The 18,639-nt window shown below is 40.2% G+C and overlaps 1 protein-coding gene across 1 annotated transcript in view; it reads right to left on the reverse strand.

The window, feature by feature from the left end:
- ARMC2 (armadillo repeat containing 2) overlaps window positions 1-18,639 on the reverse strand; it is a 112,058-nt gene that overhangs the window by 35,869 nt on the left and 57,550 nt on the right. Inside the window, exons 10-11 of the mRNA XM_055087576.1 lie at window positions 17,301-17,446; window positions 13,435-13,534 (exon numbers count right to left, since the gene is read on the reverse strand). Coding sequence (XP_054943551.1) covers window positions 13,435-13,534; window positions 17,301-17,446 — 246 coding nt within the window. The remainder of the gene's footprint in view (window positions 1-13,434; window positions 13,535-17,300; window positions 17,447-18,639) is intronic.

The raw sequence follows: 18,639 nt of genomic DNA on the forward strand, positions 1-18,639 counted from the left end.
CCCAGATACCACAACCAAAAATGTTTCAACAGTCCCCTGGGGGCAAAATGGCCCCCAGGTGAGAACCACTGTTACAAAGTGTTCACCACTTTAAAGCAGTATTTGTCTTTCTTGACCAGGGTAATGGTTACATGGGTGACACTTTTATAACTGTTTGCTAAATGGTACAAATGTGTTTTGAGCATTTTTCTGTATATAAGCCACATTTCACAATAAATAAACGTTTCTAAAACAATCCCAAGCTGAGAACACTTTACAACTGAACAAGAAACAGCAACAATTACGTGCTTAATATGACAACAGCAGGCAGACATACCAGTTCGGTTGTTAAAGGAACACTTACTGAGGGGCTACAACTGGCCAGGGTGCTAATGCTCACTGTGCAGGTGCTGTGCTATTTACAGACAAGAAACGGGCTTGGAGAAGCTGCCTTGGTCACAGCCAGTGAGGGGTGGAGTCAGGATTTGAACCCAGGATTACACAGACCTGGAGTCCTTCCTACACCCATGCCTCTCACATGGCCTGTTATTTACGAACCTCCTTCGCCTACCCTGCTTTCAGAGCAGTAAAGGAATTACCTCCTTTTAAATGTAAATATGTCACCTGGAGGGATTCTGATAAACCCTAATTTATCAGATCTGTAGTCAGCCATAGCCTTAAGGAATGGGGACAAAGGGCAAAGGGCTGGGTTGGTTTTTCTCCAGGTGGGACCTGGGGGATGGGAGCAGCACTGAGCACTGTGTGTGGCCTAGAGAGAGTGGGTGATCCAGGACAAAGGACAAGACACTGGGGTTTGCCTGGGTCTGCTCTGCCAATACCAACTTGTTCCTGCTTGTTCCTGAAAAAGTTTTCCCTGGCCCTGGTGAAGAAGCAGCCAGGCTGCTGCTTGTGAAGCTGGGAATCATTTGCCAACATTAAGAAAGGATGGCAGTGTGCAACCAATCACAGCAGGTGGTCCAGTCAGGGGACCCACTCCTGCCCCCCCACCCCAACTGGAATGCTAGTCCTTGGGTATATTTTGAATGCTGGGGTCTGGGGGAAATACACACACACAAACAAGGATAAGGCAAGGTGCTCTGAAGAGTTAGAATCGACTTGAGAAGACAAGGCTAGTGCATGAGGGGACACAGCAAAGACTGAAAGGCTAATAAGGAAGAAGCTAGACACCCCTAGGGGATTACGACTCCCAGCAAGAGAGCCAGGCAGCCTGCCGTCACACTTCACTTAGCTTCTTTGTGACTCGATTAACTCATCTGTAAAATGGGGGGAATATTGTGTTGCAAAATTAAGACGAAACAGATAAAGCACAGGGACTTCCCTGCTGGCTCAGTGGTTAAGAATCCACCTGCCAATGCAGGGGACATGGGTTTGATCCCCGGTCCGGGAAGATCCCACATGCCGCGGAGCAACTAAGCCCGTGCGCCACAACTACTGAGCCTGCGCTCTAGAGCCCGCGCAATGAGAAGCCCGCGCACTAAGAAGCCCGCGCACGGCAACGAAGAATAGCCCTCACTTGCCAGAACTAGAGAAAGCCCCGTGCACAGCAACGAAGACCCAACACAGCCAAAAATAAATAAAAATAAAAATAAATTCATTAAAAAAAAAAAACAGATAAAGCACAGATTGTGGTGAGTGATGATTCAGGCACTGTTTTGGGGTTTTTTTTGTGGTTTTTTTGGCCACACCACATGGCTTGTGGGATCTCAGTTCTCTGAACAGGGATTGAACCTGGGCCACGAGAGCGCCGAATCCCAACCACTAGACCACGAGGGAACTCCCCTCAGGCACTGTTAAGAACCCTTTACTATCAATAAAATGTTAGTAGCATTAACCGTGGTAAGTTCAACCTTGAAAAATGAATGAAAGCGGAGATGTGGTGGGGAACACAGGTGGGTTGGCACGGGGAAAAGGAGCATGTCTTGAGAAAGAGGACCTAGAGCAGTCCCTTACCGTGGCCTGGGGTCACTTTGTTTGTGTCTGATCACCAGACAGTTCCCTAAAGAAGAGGAAGCCTATAGGCCTTAAATCTAAACCAAGCACACAAAGTTTCATTACAATACTCCAGTCTCCCTTCGCATGAAACCAATGGTTACTTCATGTAATTCCCGATGGTGCAGGCTCCTCCATGGGCTCTGGAAGGAGAGCACTCCTCCACCCTGGCAACACCCAGCAGCAAAGCAGACCATCTTCCAACCAGGACAGAGGCTATTTCTGAGAATTAGGCTCCCTGAAGGAAAATTCCACTGTATTTTCTAAATTGAGGAATATGAGCTTTTCACACAAACTGATAACAAGATTTCTGATTAAAGACACTCTACACTAGTCCCACCTCTGAAAATTGTAATAATTACTATTACTACTGATAGTAGTAGCAGCAACTAATACACTGTTTATGACGCACCAGGCACTGTTCCAAGCACCTAGGTACACAAATTAACTAATGCGCTAAAAGTGACAACTTGCAGCTCTTTAATTTGAACAAAACGTTCCCAATCTCCACAATCTGGATAGCCACCTCCCTCATGCCCTAGACAGCAGTTATGGCCAATATTTTTGGACTTCCTGGTATTCCCTGGATTGTGCTCTTATTTCCACAAAAGCACATTAAGCAAGTCAGGAAAGACATGATCAGTGCTCTTAAAGGACTTCATAAAGAATATGATAAATAACTGTATTCTATTGGTTAAGTCATTACCAGGACTAATCAAGTTACCTCCTAAAATGTCACTGCCATCTTCTGAAGGATGCTAGACTATTTTTTTTCTCCTTTCTCCCTCTTCCTAGCTCTGCTGCTTTACCTCCACCTCTGATGTTTGTTTTTCTGGTTGGTCTAACTCAGAAGGCTTCTCTGACCCTGTACCACCTCCACCTGTCCCTGCTGATTTGCTGATCAGATCCCTGGCTGCAGGTAAAAAAAAAAAAAAAAGCAGGTTTCCTTAGAGGTCCTCATTCTTCATAATTCAAATGACCTCTACCCACTGTCACATGTGGTCAAATCTGGGAAGACTGAGTGCTGCTTTTCTTGTTTGAAAAATTCCCTCAGGCCCCTTCCACTTCTAAAATTCTTTGATTCAAATATCTCTGTGGGTCCTAACATGGCACAGATTATTAAGGCTGATGTGGGAAGAAGAAACTTTAGGCTTCAGGGCAGGAAGAGTTAACCCTGCCGCAGTACCTCTCTCCCTCCCTTCAGATGGAAAAAGGAGGGGGTGGTTCCTGGCAGCAGTGGTGCCAACTGAAGGATGGCATGCAGAATCAACAAATGGGCTGGCAGATTGCAGCACCAAACTTCCAGCAACTGCTATGCTTGCTGTTTCTGTCCTCTTTCTCAGGGTTGGCTAAGGCATCTTTTTTTTTTTCTCCCCCCCATCCCCTCTCTCAAATATATTCTCTGTGAATCGAGGGAATAGGCCAGAAGAGCAGCAGTCTCACAGGAGGCTGGCTGCGGTGGTGTTTCCTTACTCCCATGCCAGTGCTTGTCTGGACTCATCTGGAATCCGGAACAAGGAGGCTGACCAAGAGGGCTTAGCAGGGCCCCTTAGCTCCCTGCGGGTGGCCTCTGCGCGTGCAGAGCACTGCCCCTGGATGGTGTTACGGAGAGGTTGTTTATTGTTCCACAGCCCAATCTATCTCAAGTCTACCAAATATCACTTAATTAAAATCCTGTAAAGATTTGAAAAATTAGGCAAAGGCCAAAATCATCAATCTGTAGAGAAACAATTTGCAGAAAACGATTTCATCGAGGGGCCATTCTCCTTTGAGGTACAGAGGCTCTCCTTTATTCTTAGACGACATCTGAGAACCACCTATAAATCAACACTGCACTTTTATAGCCTTCTTATTAAACTGAACACAAAGTTGCATATTCACACCACAACTATGTAGTTTTGAAACAGCAAAATGAAGATGAATCAGGAGGCAGAATCTTGTTTTTCTTTTTTAAGAAGGCAGTCTAGTATAACCAGTTCATATCGACTCTAATTTTGCTTAAAATGGAATCAGCCCAGCAACAGCTCCGGCCAACCAGAGCTCAGACAGGTACACCTACTGGACAAAGCCTGACTCAACTGTGCATCCCAGGTATAGCCTGTGGGATGTTCTCTTTGGTTTAGCATAAGCTATGCCCTCATGAGCAAGCATGTTACTCAGTCTGAATGGGCTCCCCAGGCCTGTAAATAAAATTAACTGGAACAAAACAAGGAGCAGGACACTGCTGGAAAGAGTGGTCTCTGTCAAGTTCCAGCAGCAGCCGCCGAGTTGACTGTTACTTTCCATGTGAGAAAGACTGGCCTAAAGTCATTGGAGGAGATTCCCCCCTACTCAGAGATGTAGAAACTGAGGCTTCAAGAGGCTCCCTGGCCCCGAAGTCCCACACTGGTGAAGAGAAGAGGCAGGACTTGGACAATCACTTCTGTACTCACAGATGGATTCCAAAACCGCCGAAGCACACCTGCTCATCTTCCCCAGGCTCAGCCCCAGAGGCACCTTCCTTTTCTCCCTATCTCACTTGCCTCAGCAACCAGTCACCAGGTTCCCTCCAAACTGCCATCTCAAACTCAACCCTGGCTCCCCTGTCTGTAGACTCTTGTCAGAGACCCTTGACGGGCTCCTCCCTCTGAGACCAAGGTTAACTCCACTTCTTGAAGCGCAGCTCTTATGTCATCCCCTTGCTCAAAAACATCCACTGCCTATTAAATGCCACAGCCAGCATCTAATGCACCATCTGGTCCCATGTGACCACTTCTACCTTGCCTCACGTTATTCCCCACCCAACGGCCCACCAATGGGATCGCACTCCTCCCCCACCCCCACACCCTTCCTACCGCAGTACCTTAGAAGAACCCTTAAAACAGCCCAGGTGCATCATGTTGACCATGGGGAAGGAACCATATCGGGCTGTCACAGAAAGAATCAACGATGTTCAGCAGACTCCATTACTTACTTGGGAGAGGACTACTTCTTCTAAGTCAAGGAAAACATTTGAGAAAGGTTTTCAAGAATGGGTTGAAATTGAAAGAGCTGTAAACGTACTTAAAATCAGAACCCTCTCCTAACCAGAAAATTAAACTAATCAAGATGCCCTGTTTAAATCTGGGTTAAAAAGTTCTCATGCAATCTGGATCTGAGAGCTCAATCAGGATTTGCAATTTGCAACATTTATCCAACTTCTCACCCTCAAACAAAACCCCAACATTAATTGAGTTTATAGGTGGCTTGAAGAACAGATAATTTTTACCAATCGGGAAGACAGACTGCAGTGCTGCAGAAATGCTAATTAACCTTAGGCTACTGAAAGTGGGTCAATGGTCTGCTGAAGTGCTGAGCCATACAAAGCGGAAGAATCTGAGACGTTGGAGACTCAAAACCAGAATCTAAGTAGAAAATCATCTGAAAACCAGAAGAGATTATCCTTGATGCTTCCATCCATCTATCCATTCCGTCAACAATCGTTTACTGAGCGCCCACTGTATGCTTCTGAATGCAGCTATCACTCAAAAGCACCAGGGCGATGCTAGAATTTCACTGGGCTCAGTTCTTTTTTAAGTCAGCAGACATAAATCAGGCATTTGGGTTCCGTGCTGAGTCGGGGGAAGAGCCAGTTCCACAAGGGCAAAGCAGCAGGAGCTGGAAAGAATGAACAAGCTAAGGGCTTATTGTGCTGCCCGCCCGGTCAGGGGTACAGACCAAGGCCAAGGCCGAAAAAAGGAGCCAGCTCAGCCAAACGCTCGCGGCACCCACTGGGAATGTGCCTGTAGAGGGGCTGGGAAGAGAGCCACAGGGCGCGCTCCTGCCAGGCAGGAGGCGGAGGGCAAGCGGGGAGCCAAGTCACCATATAAAGGCGCCAGGGGAAGGGGTGGAGGCGCCTCCCTCACCAATCCTCTCCGGCCCCAAAGAGGATGGAGGGGAGGGAGAGAGAGGTCGTGCTATCTCTGGCCTGCTCCTTGGTTGTGGCTGCATTGGAGGTGAACAGCTCCAAAAAGGGCAGATGTTTTTGCTTTCAGCCTATACTCTCCAGACATTCCAGGTCTTGTTTTCGACATCACGCTGCCTGAGTGCTCCAAATCAGACAGTGTTCCTCATGGCTGGAGACAGCTGCTTGCCCAGGAAGAGCTCTAAATGGGATGAGAGAGGCATGGCTTTAAAAGCAGCACAAGCAAGGACCTGTCGGGGGATTCCCAGACAGTGTTCTCGCAGGTGCTGATGATTGCCCTGCATTTGGAGGTTCTGTTTAAAAGAAGAAACACAAGAAGTTGACTGACCATATCTAAAAGTGGAGAGGGTTAGACAGACAGTTGTTCAATGGACACAAGTGATGGGAATGTAGGTAAAGGTTACTCCTTTTGGACTGTGACCTTTGCAAAATAGTGCCAGTCTTATAAGTCTTATTTTACCAGATCTCCTGCCCAGTAGATATTTATAGAAGAAATGGGGGAAAATCCTTCCACGTTTTTCCAAAAAAGCAAACCCAAACGTATTTTGCTGAGCTGCTAAATGCGGCAACGCTGACGTCAGAGGCACCTCCTGAGGCGGGTCTGCTTCGCAAGGCTGCCATGGCCGGCCCCTGCCCATGCCTTCGACACTAGGCCCATCTGTTTGCACATTTGGTTGTACCAAATGCAGTTTATACCATAAAGCATACAATATGTGCTTACTTCTAAATGAGATTTGCCATTTAATTGAATTTCGGTCGGCATTCTAAATAGATGCCTTACTTAATGTTAGAGTCTAGCTTACAAACTGCACCCAGCTGACCGAAGTGCTGCATTTTTCGGTCTCAGGTTGTGTGGCGGGGGAACTGGGAGTTACTAGTTGGACCCTGGATCTTGGACAAATCAACCTCACAGACAGACATGAGCCAAAGAAGTTTCCCTTGTTCTCCTTGGGGAAGTCCTTCGTTAGAGCTGGGAGGAGTAGATTCCTTTTCTCTGAGACTGTTGATAACTAGAAACCCTTGGCTTATACCACAGCCATCATCTTCTGACATGCCCCCCATCACTGAAGGGCTGTGTGTGCAGAGGGGTGTTATAAACCAAACCATGCGTTACTTAAAATGAACAAATCGCCCTCGACTTTATCTGCTGCAAACTTACACGGTTAAGATATGGCTATCTACTGAAATGTCGCAAAGCAGACATAAAGCTTGGTGGTTGTTTCACCGACAAATGAATCAACAGCAGCTCGTGCTTGTCTAGCTAAGGGAGGATAACGAGCCCTCCCTTCTGCAGCCAATTCAAGGGTCCCGAGGGCCCGTGCTCACCTCTCCTCGTAAGCCCACTCTGACCAGTGCCTGAAGCCCCATCAGTGCGATGGCCTAGTTATCAAATCGGGTTTGGTCTCAGGATGACTTGTTTGGACACAAATCTGGCAGAGAAAATTCCTGGAAGGGTCTAATGACCCATCTCATTTTCTCTGGCTGAGAAAGTGCTCTTCAGCTATTGTTGCAAAAGGCACAAGGCATGTGGCTATCACCACTCACTGGCGGTGAAACCTACACCAACACCTGGCATGTCTTGCTAATTTGGTTCCTACTTTGTGAGGGAGAATGTTTCAGCCACATGCCTGTAGAGAAAGACTGACCCTTTGTGGCTGCTTTTTCTTAATCACTTTAAAATCTCTTGAGGTTTTGTAGAAAACCCTCTGCTGTCGATATGGGGGAAAAAATTGTTTTCAGGAGCCATCTTAATAATTTATACCACAGGTTCTCAAATCTGCTCTTCAGTTGAATCACCTGTGGAGCCTCTTAAAAACAGGTTCTTGAGCCCTGTCCCAGATCTGAATCAAGATCTCCCAGGTGGGGCCTGAGAACCTGTATTTTTTTTTATTAGAGTATAGCTGCTTTACAATATTGTGTTAGTTTCTGCTGTACAGCGAAGTGAATCAGCCACATGTATACATATATCCCCTCTTCCTTGGATTTCCTTCCCATTTAGGTCACCAGAGGGCACTGAGTAGAGTTCCCTGTGAGAACCTGTATTTTTAAAGCTCCCCAAGTTTAGGAGACACTGATTCAAATCAAGAAAGAATTTGAAATCTCACCACCTTAATACCTACTAACTGTTCTTATAATATCATGTTTAAAAATAATATGAATCCATGTTCCTTGTAAATAATTCCCACAACACAGATGTGTAGAAAATAAAAGTGAAAATGCTCCTCCTACCCTTCATTATCAACTGACTCAATAGAGACAGATTAAGGACTTTCCAAAAAGGCCCATTCTCATATGCTGAAGTCAGACTTTACCCTTGAAAAGAGATGAATATGAATAATGTAAAAAAAAAAAACAACAGGAAAATAATTTTTACTTTTGACATTTTCTCAAACAATTTCGTTTCTTTTTTTTTTCCTTTAATGGGAAACAACATCGGATAGGGGAGGAAATATCCTACTTCTCCCATCAGCCATCAGCTCTGGTACTACCCAGTTCCAAGCAGGATTTTCCCCCCCGGGGGGAATGTGGAAGTGGCTGGGCAGTTTCCTGCCAAGCTCCTCACCTGGTTGATAAAAAACACTTAAAGAGGTGTGTGTAGGTGACAGTTCATTTATTACTAGAGAGGATTTTTCTTTTTGTTTTTGTTTGTTTGTTTTACATTTTTGTTTCTATGTTCTTCGAAAATATACTCAGCTATAACATGATTTATGATTCATGATTTATGTTATGGCTAAGGCCCAGAAAAATGAAATCTCCCAATTGCCAATGTAATCTTCAGACTTTTAAGACAAAGGCAACACTAACCTCTCAGAACAAAGTCTATAGAGTCTTTCTGATTATTAATCCCTGGGTGATATCTGTGTACATTAAGAGACTATAAAGCCTCCAAAGTACATATGTGTCCACAATCCAAGTTAGCCTTAGAGAAACATTTCCTAGAGCTGAAACAAAAATAGTTCCAGGAAGTAATAACTCTATTTTAAAAGCTGCTGGAGGACTGGTGTATGTTTCAAAGATCAGTTCAAAGCCTCAGCGTCCACGTAAACCTCAGATGAAGCAAAGTTTGAGCCACCGAAGATTAATACACTCACATCAGAATGTCGTGTGCGGTTTCTGAAAATCACTTTTATCTCTAGGCAAAGAGGAAAAACAAATCTTATCCGACTGGTCACCTGGGCCAAGGGGAACAAGAACCTAAGATGCTGTGCTGGTCCAAAGTAATTTAAGATCCATCATTTCTGTTTTGCCATTGTGTATGGCAGCCCACCAATGTGAGAAATGTGGGGAAAATTATTATTTCCTCCTCCAAAGTAGGAAGAAGAAAGTAAACATTTAAGGAAGAAGTACTAGACGACTAGAAAAAAATACTGTATAATACTTTACAGATTCCAAAGCATCTCACATACTCAAAATTCATTCTTTCAGCACTTTTATCATGAGTCTGTTATGCCAAGAATCATCTCAGGTTTATAAAGACAAAGACTGTGTCCTTAGGAAATCCCAACAGTGGGTGAGGTAGCTACGCAAATGATAACCATTTGGAGAATCACAGAAGAAATATTTACAAAGACCTATGAGAGCTTTTGGTTAGTGATTTTAGGAAATAGTTGGGACACACAACTACTTCCTTGTAGCCTGAACAATTTCCCTGCTCTTCTAAAATATTTTGGTTTTGAGGAAAATATGAATTATACATATTTTTTCTTACTAGAAAAAAATCAAAGATGGTTCAAAACTATAATATTTCATTCTTCTGCATAAGTAAAAGACAATATAGAGTCAAAGTACAATTTTTAAAAAGTTAACATGGCTCTCATAGAAATATAAAATTAACACATTTAAAAAATTATCTCATTTAATGAGGGAAGCCAATACAATGGTAAAGTGGGCTCCACGAACAATCAAAGAACTGGGTGTTTACAGGCATTAAAAAGAATGTTAGAATTAAGATAACTAGGTTAGATACACACCTGGCTAATAGGCTAAAGGTAACAAAACATAACATTGAGGTTATCTTGTCTACCGGAGAGAAATCTACAAATTAATGTGTAACTTTATAGTGTCTGGGTTCTAATCAAATAGTAAAGAGCAAGTTTAAACAAAGATATATTCTCCTTGAGAATTAAGCCCTGCCCATTAATGCCCCAGCATGACTTTGTCAGGACATCGAGGCTCCTACCCCACACCCTACTTCTAAGTTTTGGTTAATTTTTCTTAATAATAGTGAAATGGTTGAGGTCAGGGACATACTGCTTGGGTCCTTAGCTCTGGCTATACTAACTGGGTGTGCTAGCTACATTAAAGTATTCAAAATGATGCATGCAGTATGTAACTTTTGGGGATTGGCTTTTTTTCACTCAGCATAATTGGAGATTCGTCCAAGTTGTAGTGTGTATAAATAGTTCACTCTTTTTTATCGCTGAATAGTATTCCATGGTATGGATATTCCACAGTTTGTTTAGCCATTTATCCAGTGAAGGACATCTGGTTGTTTCTAGTTTTTGACTATTACATATAAAGCTGCTACAAACATTTTAAAAATAAAAATAAAACGAAGCACTGATGAGGAAAAAATTGGCTGCTCTTAGAAGGCTTCACAGAGAAGGGAACAGGAGCGCTACATCTTGAAACATGAATTGGCTTTTGAAGATGAGAAGGAACAAGAGAAACTTCATCAGAGTCCCTCAAGCCCTTCTCACTAAGAACCTATTCATGTTCAATTTTTAGACTATTTAGGTGTTACTTTTAACAAGTTTGGTTATGAGGTTCCCCTGCTAATTGCAAATAGTTGCAAAAGACAGTTAACTGATTACCAAAGGCAAAGTTAACAACCATGGAAAAGGAGAGAGAAATCTACAAGAAGAAGACACAGACATTTAAAGAACCTTATCAATAGACTCATGCTCCCAATGTAGGACAAATAACCTCTAGAGTAACAATTAATACCTGTAATATTGACCTCTGGCATCAAGAAGAGGTTATTTTTAATACCCTCTAAGAAGGCAAGGAAATATGCAATATATTTGAACATGATTTTACCACAATGATTAAAATAATTTTGGTGATTAAGGGGATAAATTACACATTTCCTTGATGGTTCTGAGAACAACATATTACTGTACTTAGTTTGCAAGGTGCTCTTTATTCTTCTTTGGACCCAAACAACTTTAACAGGAACACAAAATTAAAACATAAATCAATAGAGAAGAATATGGCCTTTAAACACCAATTTTGCTTTACAGACAACTATTGGTCCAAAGTGAAAAGTAGTTCAGTAAGAAGTGCGTTAAAATTTTATGCCAATTAAACTTTAAGACATTTAGTCCCTTGAACCAGAAAAAAACATATCCTTAACCATACTGACATCTCAAGTATCTAATATTAGCAAGATACCAGGACTTTTCACTGTTTATTAAATATGACCATCATCTAAGCTACAATCAGAGAAACAGTTATGTGCTCATAATGCCGTAAGACAACAGGGCTATTTGTCAGTACTGAACTGATAGGTTTTCTTCCTTTTCAAACAAATTACAGGCTATGACATAACTTGAAATCAAACTGTAAAACAGAAGTGTTTTCTTTCATCCACATTTGAAAACATCTTCTCCGGTTATGTCTAATCTAAGTCATCCATGATCAAAACACCAAAACAAAAAAGAAACAATGATGGTAAAATAATATTACAATTAAAACCCATAAAGGAATCCCATAAAATAAAACTACAAAATAAAATCCATAACTAAATCCCTTTTTAGATATAATATTGAAAAGTTTCTTTCAATGTTATAGCAAACTATCTTTTCTACCCTTTTAATTTTTTCCTTAAAAAAGAAAACTAGGACTAGGAGTGCCTCAGCTCCTATGGGGCTAATTCACTTGTCTAAAGATTAGAGTTCTGGTAATGTATTGTACCAAAATCTAAATCAATAAATGCTTAATGGACACTTAAATTAACACTGTGACTACTTTAAGGTACATTAATCAAATTCATTCTTCACCTGACACAGCAAATTCTTATACCAGGAAATCTTTCAAGGTATGTAATTTAAAGAAAATACAAAATACACAGGGGAAAGCATTTGTAATCCAAATACTCAGAATCAGGAACTCAATTGCCTACTTGTGAATCAGTTTTTTAAAGTTAAATAGAAACATTAACACTTTAAGCAAAGTTTTATCATCTTTAAAATGTAGTAATGGTGTAATATGAGCATAGAAATTTCTCTACCACCTATATAACCAAAAAGACACTAGTAACCATTTAATAAATAGCTGATAATAGTGTAAAATAATGACAAATTTAGTCATTCTCAGCAGAAGTACTTGGCTGGGTAAGAATAAGTTCAATGCTGTTTGTGGCAAACAGGGATTATATTTTGAGGTGGTTTTGATATGGTTAATATAAATAAACACAAAGCTTTATATTAAAAAGGTCTTATATATACATAAATTATTTGGTGTTAAACTGGTGATAGCTACTATGTGATTTTGAAAATTTACCGTATTTCAAATGAATATATATTGTCTTCATGTATAAACCGTCTCCACTAAAGAGTTGATGTCACTTTAAGCATTTTATTTATATACTGCATTTAATGAATATTCAAAAACTTATAATAAAAATTAACATTTGTACTAAGTATTATAATTTTATTAAGGGGAAGTCATTTGTGAGTTCTTCCTTTTTTTTTTTTTAAACAGCTATACACATTTTTGTCCGATCCATTAAAACCAAATTATTTCCTTTAAATACTTACCTAGAAATGTCATCTTCTAAATACAGCAGTGTCAAGGAATTAGAGAATTTCAGGGCCAGAAGAATCTTTAGACTATATCCCGCGTAGGAGATCCCAAACTTTAGTTTGCATCAGGAGTCCCTGCAGTTCTTGTTAAAGTGCAGATGGCTAGGCCCATGTGCACCCAGCTGGCTCAGCAGGCCTGGGGTGGGGCCTGGAAATAACCCGGTTAACCCCACCCCACCCAAAGATGCCTCTCATGTACGGGTCTACAGATCACTGGGAGGAGCAACACTGGGGGGTCCACCCACCCTGCACCCCAAATCGTGAATCCTCCTACTTCATCCACATCCTACTGAGGCCATTTCTCCCTCAAACTACTCCCTCCCCACCTCCTCCATGGAACTCTGCCTCCTGGGGAAGCTTGTTACACATCGGATGGAAGTTTCTAATAGAAACCTATACATTCAAAACATAAAGTCATTCAACATGGGATTACACAGGGACTTCCCTGGCAGTCCAGTGATAAAGAATCTGCCTTCCAACACAGGGGACGCAGGTTTGATCCCTGGTCAGGGAACTAAGATCCCACATGCTGCGGGGCAACTAAGCCTGCTGGCTGCAACTACTGAGCCTACATGCTGCAGCTAAGACCCAAGGCAGCCAAATAAATAAATATTTTAAAAAACAAAAAAAACATGGGCTTACACAAATACACCAATGCAAAGACACACTGAAGAATTAAATGTATGAAAAACTGACCTGCTTCTTCTGGTATTTGTTTATCAGATTCAAAAACAAGGCATAACATCTGGAGTAGTTGGCCAAGGCTACACAGCAGTCGTGATAAGTAGTAACTTTGCTGCAGAAATGTCAAATGGAAAAAATAAAAATAAACTTTGCTTTTCAATAAAGTTCAACTATACCTAGGGTCACTTTAAATGCAGACCTTCAAAGCACTGTCCTGTGCATGAAAAGCAGTCTGGAAATACTGTACACACCTCAAGGAGGTGCGCTGTCTGCTCTAGACTCTAGGGGCATAGAGTGGGAGGAGGGAAGATTTTTTTTCAAGTTCTTTGAAAAAGAGAAACCTGAAGCCTCTAACACACGTACAAGGTATGAATTTACACTGCCCATGTGGTTCAGAAAACACAAGCTAAGAAATTTACACAAAATCTGGCTGGATATCAACCAGTCAATCTCTTGGGACTCCAGTAGAAGTAAATGTTAAAATGCTCAAATATACTAGGCTGTTAGTGGTATATTAATATCAGGCAAGATAGACCTTAAGGCAAAAAGCCTTGAAAGTAGCTTCAAATTTTCAAAAGCAAGCAAGAAAACAATGAAACTCACAAGGTGGAGTTGACAAACCTACTTCAAATTGGGAGATGTTCATAAATCTCTCATTAAGTGATAGATTAATAGGTAAAACATCACTAATATTTTAAAAACTTGATCATGTGCCAGGCCATTAACAAGTCTCAGTAAATTTTCAGAGAACCAGTGTCTCAGATCACATTCTCTGGTCAAAGTACAATTAAATTAGAAATCAATGAAAAACACATTGTTTAAAAAACTTACTTTTGGAAATTTAAAAACACATAACTTATGGGTCAAATAAATAAGAAACTAGGAAAACACTTATATCTGAATAATAACAAAAACACTACAAATTAAAATTTGTGAAATGCAGCTACAGCAGTAGTCAGAGGAAAATTTATAACCTTAAGAAAGCTGAAAAGATAGGAATTGAATTTCTAATCAAAACAGAATATAATATATCCAAAAAGAATAGAAGATAGGGATTATTAAGGATAAGAACAGAAGGAATAAAATACAAACGAAACATACAACAGAGTGGTTCGATAATCTGTTGGTTCTACACAAAAACTAATGAATTGTCAAACCTTTGACAAGACTGATCAAGAGAAAAAGAGAAACATCACAAATCATCAAAATAAGGAATAAAAATCAATATCAAAATGAAGAGGCAGTGTAACATAGCTTTTAAATGTATGAATTCTAGAGCCATACTACCTGGTTTAAACCATGGCTGTGTGACCCTGGGAAAACTACCAAACCTCTCTATGCCTCAGTCTCCTCATATGTACAATGACGATAATAATAATAGTACCCACCGTTTAAAGCTGTTATAAGGAATAAATGAATTAGTATTTGGAAAGTGCTTAGAACATTGCCTGGCACATAGTAGGCACTGTATAAGTATTTCTTAAATAAATAATATAAACAAAAGGGGCATAATTAGAGATGCAATCGAGATTAAAAGGATAATAGAATATTTGGGATGACTTTATACAGTTTGAAAACTTAAATGGACAAATTCCTATAAAAATATAACTTTTAGAAACTGAATCAGGTAGAAATAGGAAATATGACTAGACATATAACTATTAAAGAAAGTGAATCAGTTGTCAATGATATTCACACATGCATGCATGCACACACACATATACACACACCAGGATAAAACAGCTTTCAAGCAAGTTCTACAAACTTTTCAAGAAACAGGTAAGTTTAATTTTCAGAAATTCTTCTAGAAGAGAGAAAATGTTGGAATATATCCCAGCTCATTTTATGAGGCTGGTATAAACCTGACACTAAAACCAGACACGGACAATATGAGAAAGGAAACGTACAGGTCAATGTAACTCATAACCATAGATGAAAAATACTAAACAGATTATTAGTTAAGCAAATCTAGCAATATATAATGGCTTAACATGAGAAAATCTGTTAAGAAAATCTACAAAATCAAAATACATTTGGGGCAAATATTCAAGGAAACTTAAAATCCATTAATGAGAGAAAATTGTTCCTTAACTGTCAAAGGGTATCTACAGAAACCTACAACAAACATTAATTTCAACTGGCAAAACCACAAAAATATTTCCTTTCAACTCAGGAGAAAGTCAGCTGGCTCAACACTCTCACAACTTTGTATTGGACATCCTAAGCCACGCACCTAAGAAAAAGGTAGGGACGGGCCAAGAGTTGTAATCATGGGAAAAAAAACCCCCAAATTACACTTATTTGCATATAATTTGCATAGAAAATCAAAGAGAATCTATAGACTAACTCTTAGACCTAATGTTAATCAAGATGTCCTGGATACAAGATTAATAAGCAAACATCAATACTATCCATATACACTAGCAACACTCATTAGAATTGGTTTTTTTTGAAGATTGCATTCATAATTGCAGCAAGCACCGTGAAGAAATGTATCTAACAAAAGATGTACAGAATCTTTTTGGAGAAAATAATACAATTTTATTAAAAGAATAAGACATCACAAATGTTTATGGATGGAAGACTCGATATCATAAAGATGCTAATCAATTATCCCCACATCCATCCCAGATACTCTACACAGTCAATGTAGTTTCATGAAAAAAAAATCCAAAGTTCCTGTCATGGACTTTAGCTGATTCTCCAATTCATGAGGAAGAGAAAATAAGAATTTGGATCTTAAAGGAGAAAAGAAGTGAGGGATTCATCTTATCCTACAGATGAATCCTACAGATTCATCTTATCCTATTAAATCCAGAATAGTAAAAACAGCATGGAACTGGTCTGAAGATGGACCAAACAGAATGTCCACAAACAGGCCTGCAAGTATATGGAACCTCGTGTTCTACTGACTAGTCATTCAAATGCAGCGAAGAAAGGATGGTGTATTCAATAACATGTGCTGGGAAAACTGTCCACGTGGGGAAAAAAAATTAAATTGGATCTCTACATGCCACCATATACAAAAATAAACTCTTTATGATTTTATAGTGCTTCAAAATGGGACTAAGTACCCAGAATTAAGTACCCAGACAGGAAAGCACAGTGCTAAAAGATCAGAGCTGGACTCACATCCTCATATTGGGATCAATTACCAATTCAGTCTTCAGGAAATTTTGTATTTCATTAAACAACTACAATATTATAGTTCAAGAAAGGCCCGGGTCTCTTGAGAAGGATCATTATGTAAAAACAATGGCAAAGAGCAGTGAGGGAAGAAATATAAATGCATAATTTAAAGACAGTTCCGAAATTTAGCCACATCTTGCTTTGAGGCAGCCTGGATTCAGGTGATCATTGCTTCTGGAGAAAAGTAAGTATAAACATGACTAGTGAATGTGTGAGCCAAAGTTCAGCCAAACAACGGAAAGAAAATGACCTTCAATTACAAATTAAGTCAGATCAGTCTTTCTAAGCAATGGCCTCCTTTTTCAGTTAAAATCCATAAGCATTGTTTCCAAGCGCACCAGAAGGTTTGCCATGTTTTGTGATATAGCTCTTTATCTCCAATAAGCTGAGAGGAAGTTTTGTTTGTTTGTTTGTTTGTTTTGTAAAAATACTAGGACAACGCACAACTTTAGTTACAGTAACTTAAAATCAATGAGTTTAGAATCACAATAGAAATACATAAGAAATGAAGTCATTAGTTTAAATCATTTTTTAAAAACTCGGGCCACTAGATTTACCTTTTCTTTGAGGTGACATAAAAAGCAAAAACAGGATTCCTTGCCAGTCACACACACAAATATTACAAATAACCACCTAAATCTAAACATTAGCATTTTTGTAAGGCTACTTTGTTTTCCTAGTCTACCTACCTGAATATTCTGGCAACATTGGTACAGACCTCCTTGTCACCTATGTACTGTCCCATCACCGTGCAGAGCTGGGGAAGGGCACTGATGCTTAGCAACTTACTTCTTGCTAGTGGTGAGTCAACCAAGTTTCTCAGCGTAGCAGTCATCTATGAAAAAAAGCACATTAGTGTCATTTTTTAAAATTAGAAAATACATCAACACTAATCAGCACAGCATAATTCATACCATAAGTTTCGTTACATCAGTAGCTAAACCGAGGCCCTGTTATGCATCTCCCATCAGAGAACATGGGCCTATATGCACAAGTAGCACAAAATGAAAACCAAGAAATGAATACAAAGAAAGCCTACTTTGGTTCAAAAGTAATGAATGAAATATTCGTGTTAAGAAGCAATTAGTATACCAAAACCCCAGGGTTAAGCAAATCGTCATCTGGGTTTAATAGAAGTCATAAGATCATCAACTGACCCTGTGACATGCCACATGAGTTCCACAGAACAGAAATTCCTTGTTCCATATTCTTATAAATACCATCAAATAACAATGCTGTAGCCAAAGAATATTTAAGACTGTTAGTCTCATTCTCTTCCAAGTGGCAAGAATTGATGTCTTGCAAATTTGTCTTATTTTGTAAAAAATGTTCAGAAAAGCTATGTACTTTAACCCTTGTCTGAAAGTGGAGAAAAATTTAATAAATCCATAAAATGAAAGTTGCTGTTATCTAATAATTTTAAATATGCAGGGTGATCTTTCCTCATGAGATAGTACAGGCGCGGCTACTGGTTAAGAGAGTCAGCTTGGGAGGTGGACGGCCTGGTCAAATCCCAGACCTACCACTCACCAGTTTAGGTTAGTTAACCTCCCAGAGCACATTTTTCTCAACAGTAAAGCGGGGATGGTGATAATTGCCCTGGAGTTATTAGGATTCAATGAGGTGAGATGCATGAGTGGCATTGCCACTGCTGATTAACTAACAGGAGCTCAAAAATCATGGATCCCATCCCCGCCTTTGTTGTGGGTCTTCACACCCAAAATGCAGAAGAAGGGAGATTGCTGGCCGTAGAGTCAAAGGATGGAGATTCAAGTCCGAAACCTCTTCCTAAATAAGTGACTGAGGCACTCACTCGTTCCTCAGTTTCCCCATTTCCTCATCTGTGAAAAGGGGGTTACAACCCCTGCTCACCAGCCAGGGTTGTGTGTATCAGGTAGAAAAAATGTAACACTGTTTTTGTATACTGTAGAGCATTATGTAAATATAAAGCCATAATTAATAAACTTTGAAAACAATTATTAAGATGTCATGTATCTTTGATTAGTTTTCTTTTGTAACAACCGCAAC

The sequence above is a fragment of the Physeter macrocephalus genome, chromosome 10, assembly GCF_002837175.3.
Source record: "Physeter macrocephalus isolate SW-GA chromosome 10, ASM283717v5, whole genome shotgun sequence".
In the NCBI taxonomy this organism is placed as follows: Eukaryota; Metazoa; Chordata; class Mammalia; order Artiodactyla; family Physeteridae; genus Physeter; species Physeter macrocephalus.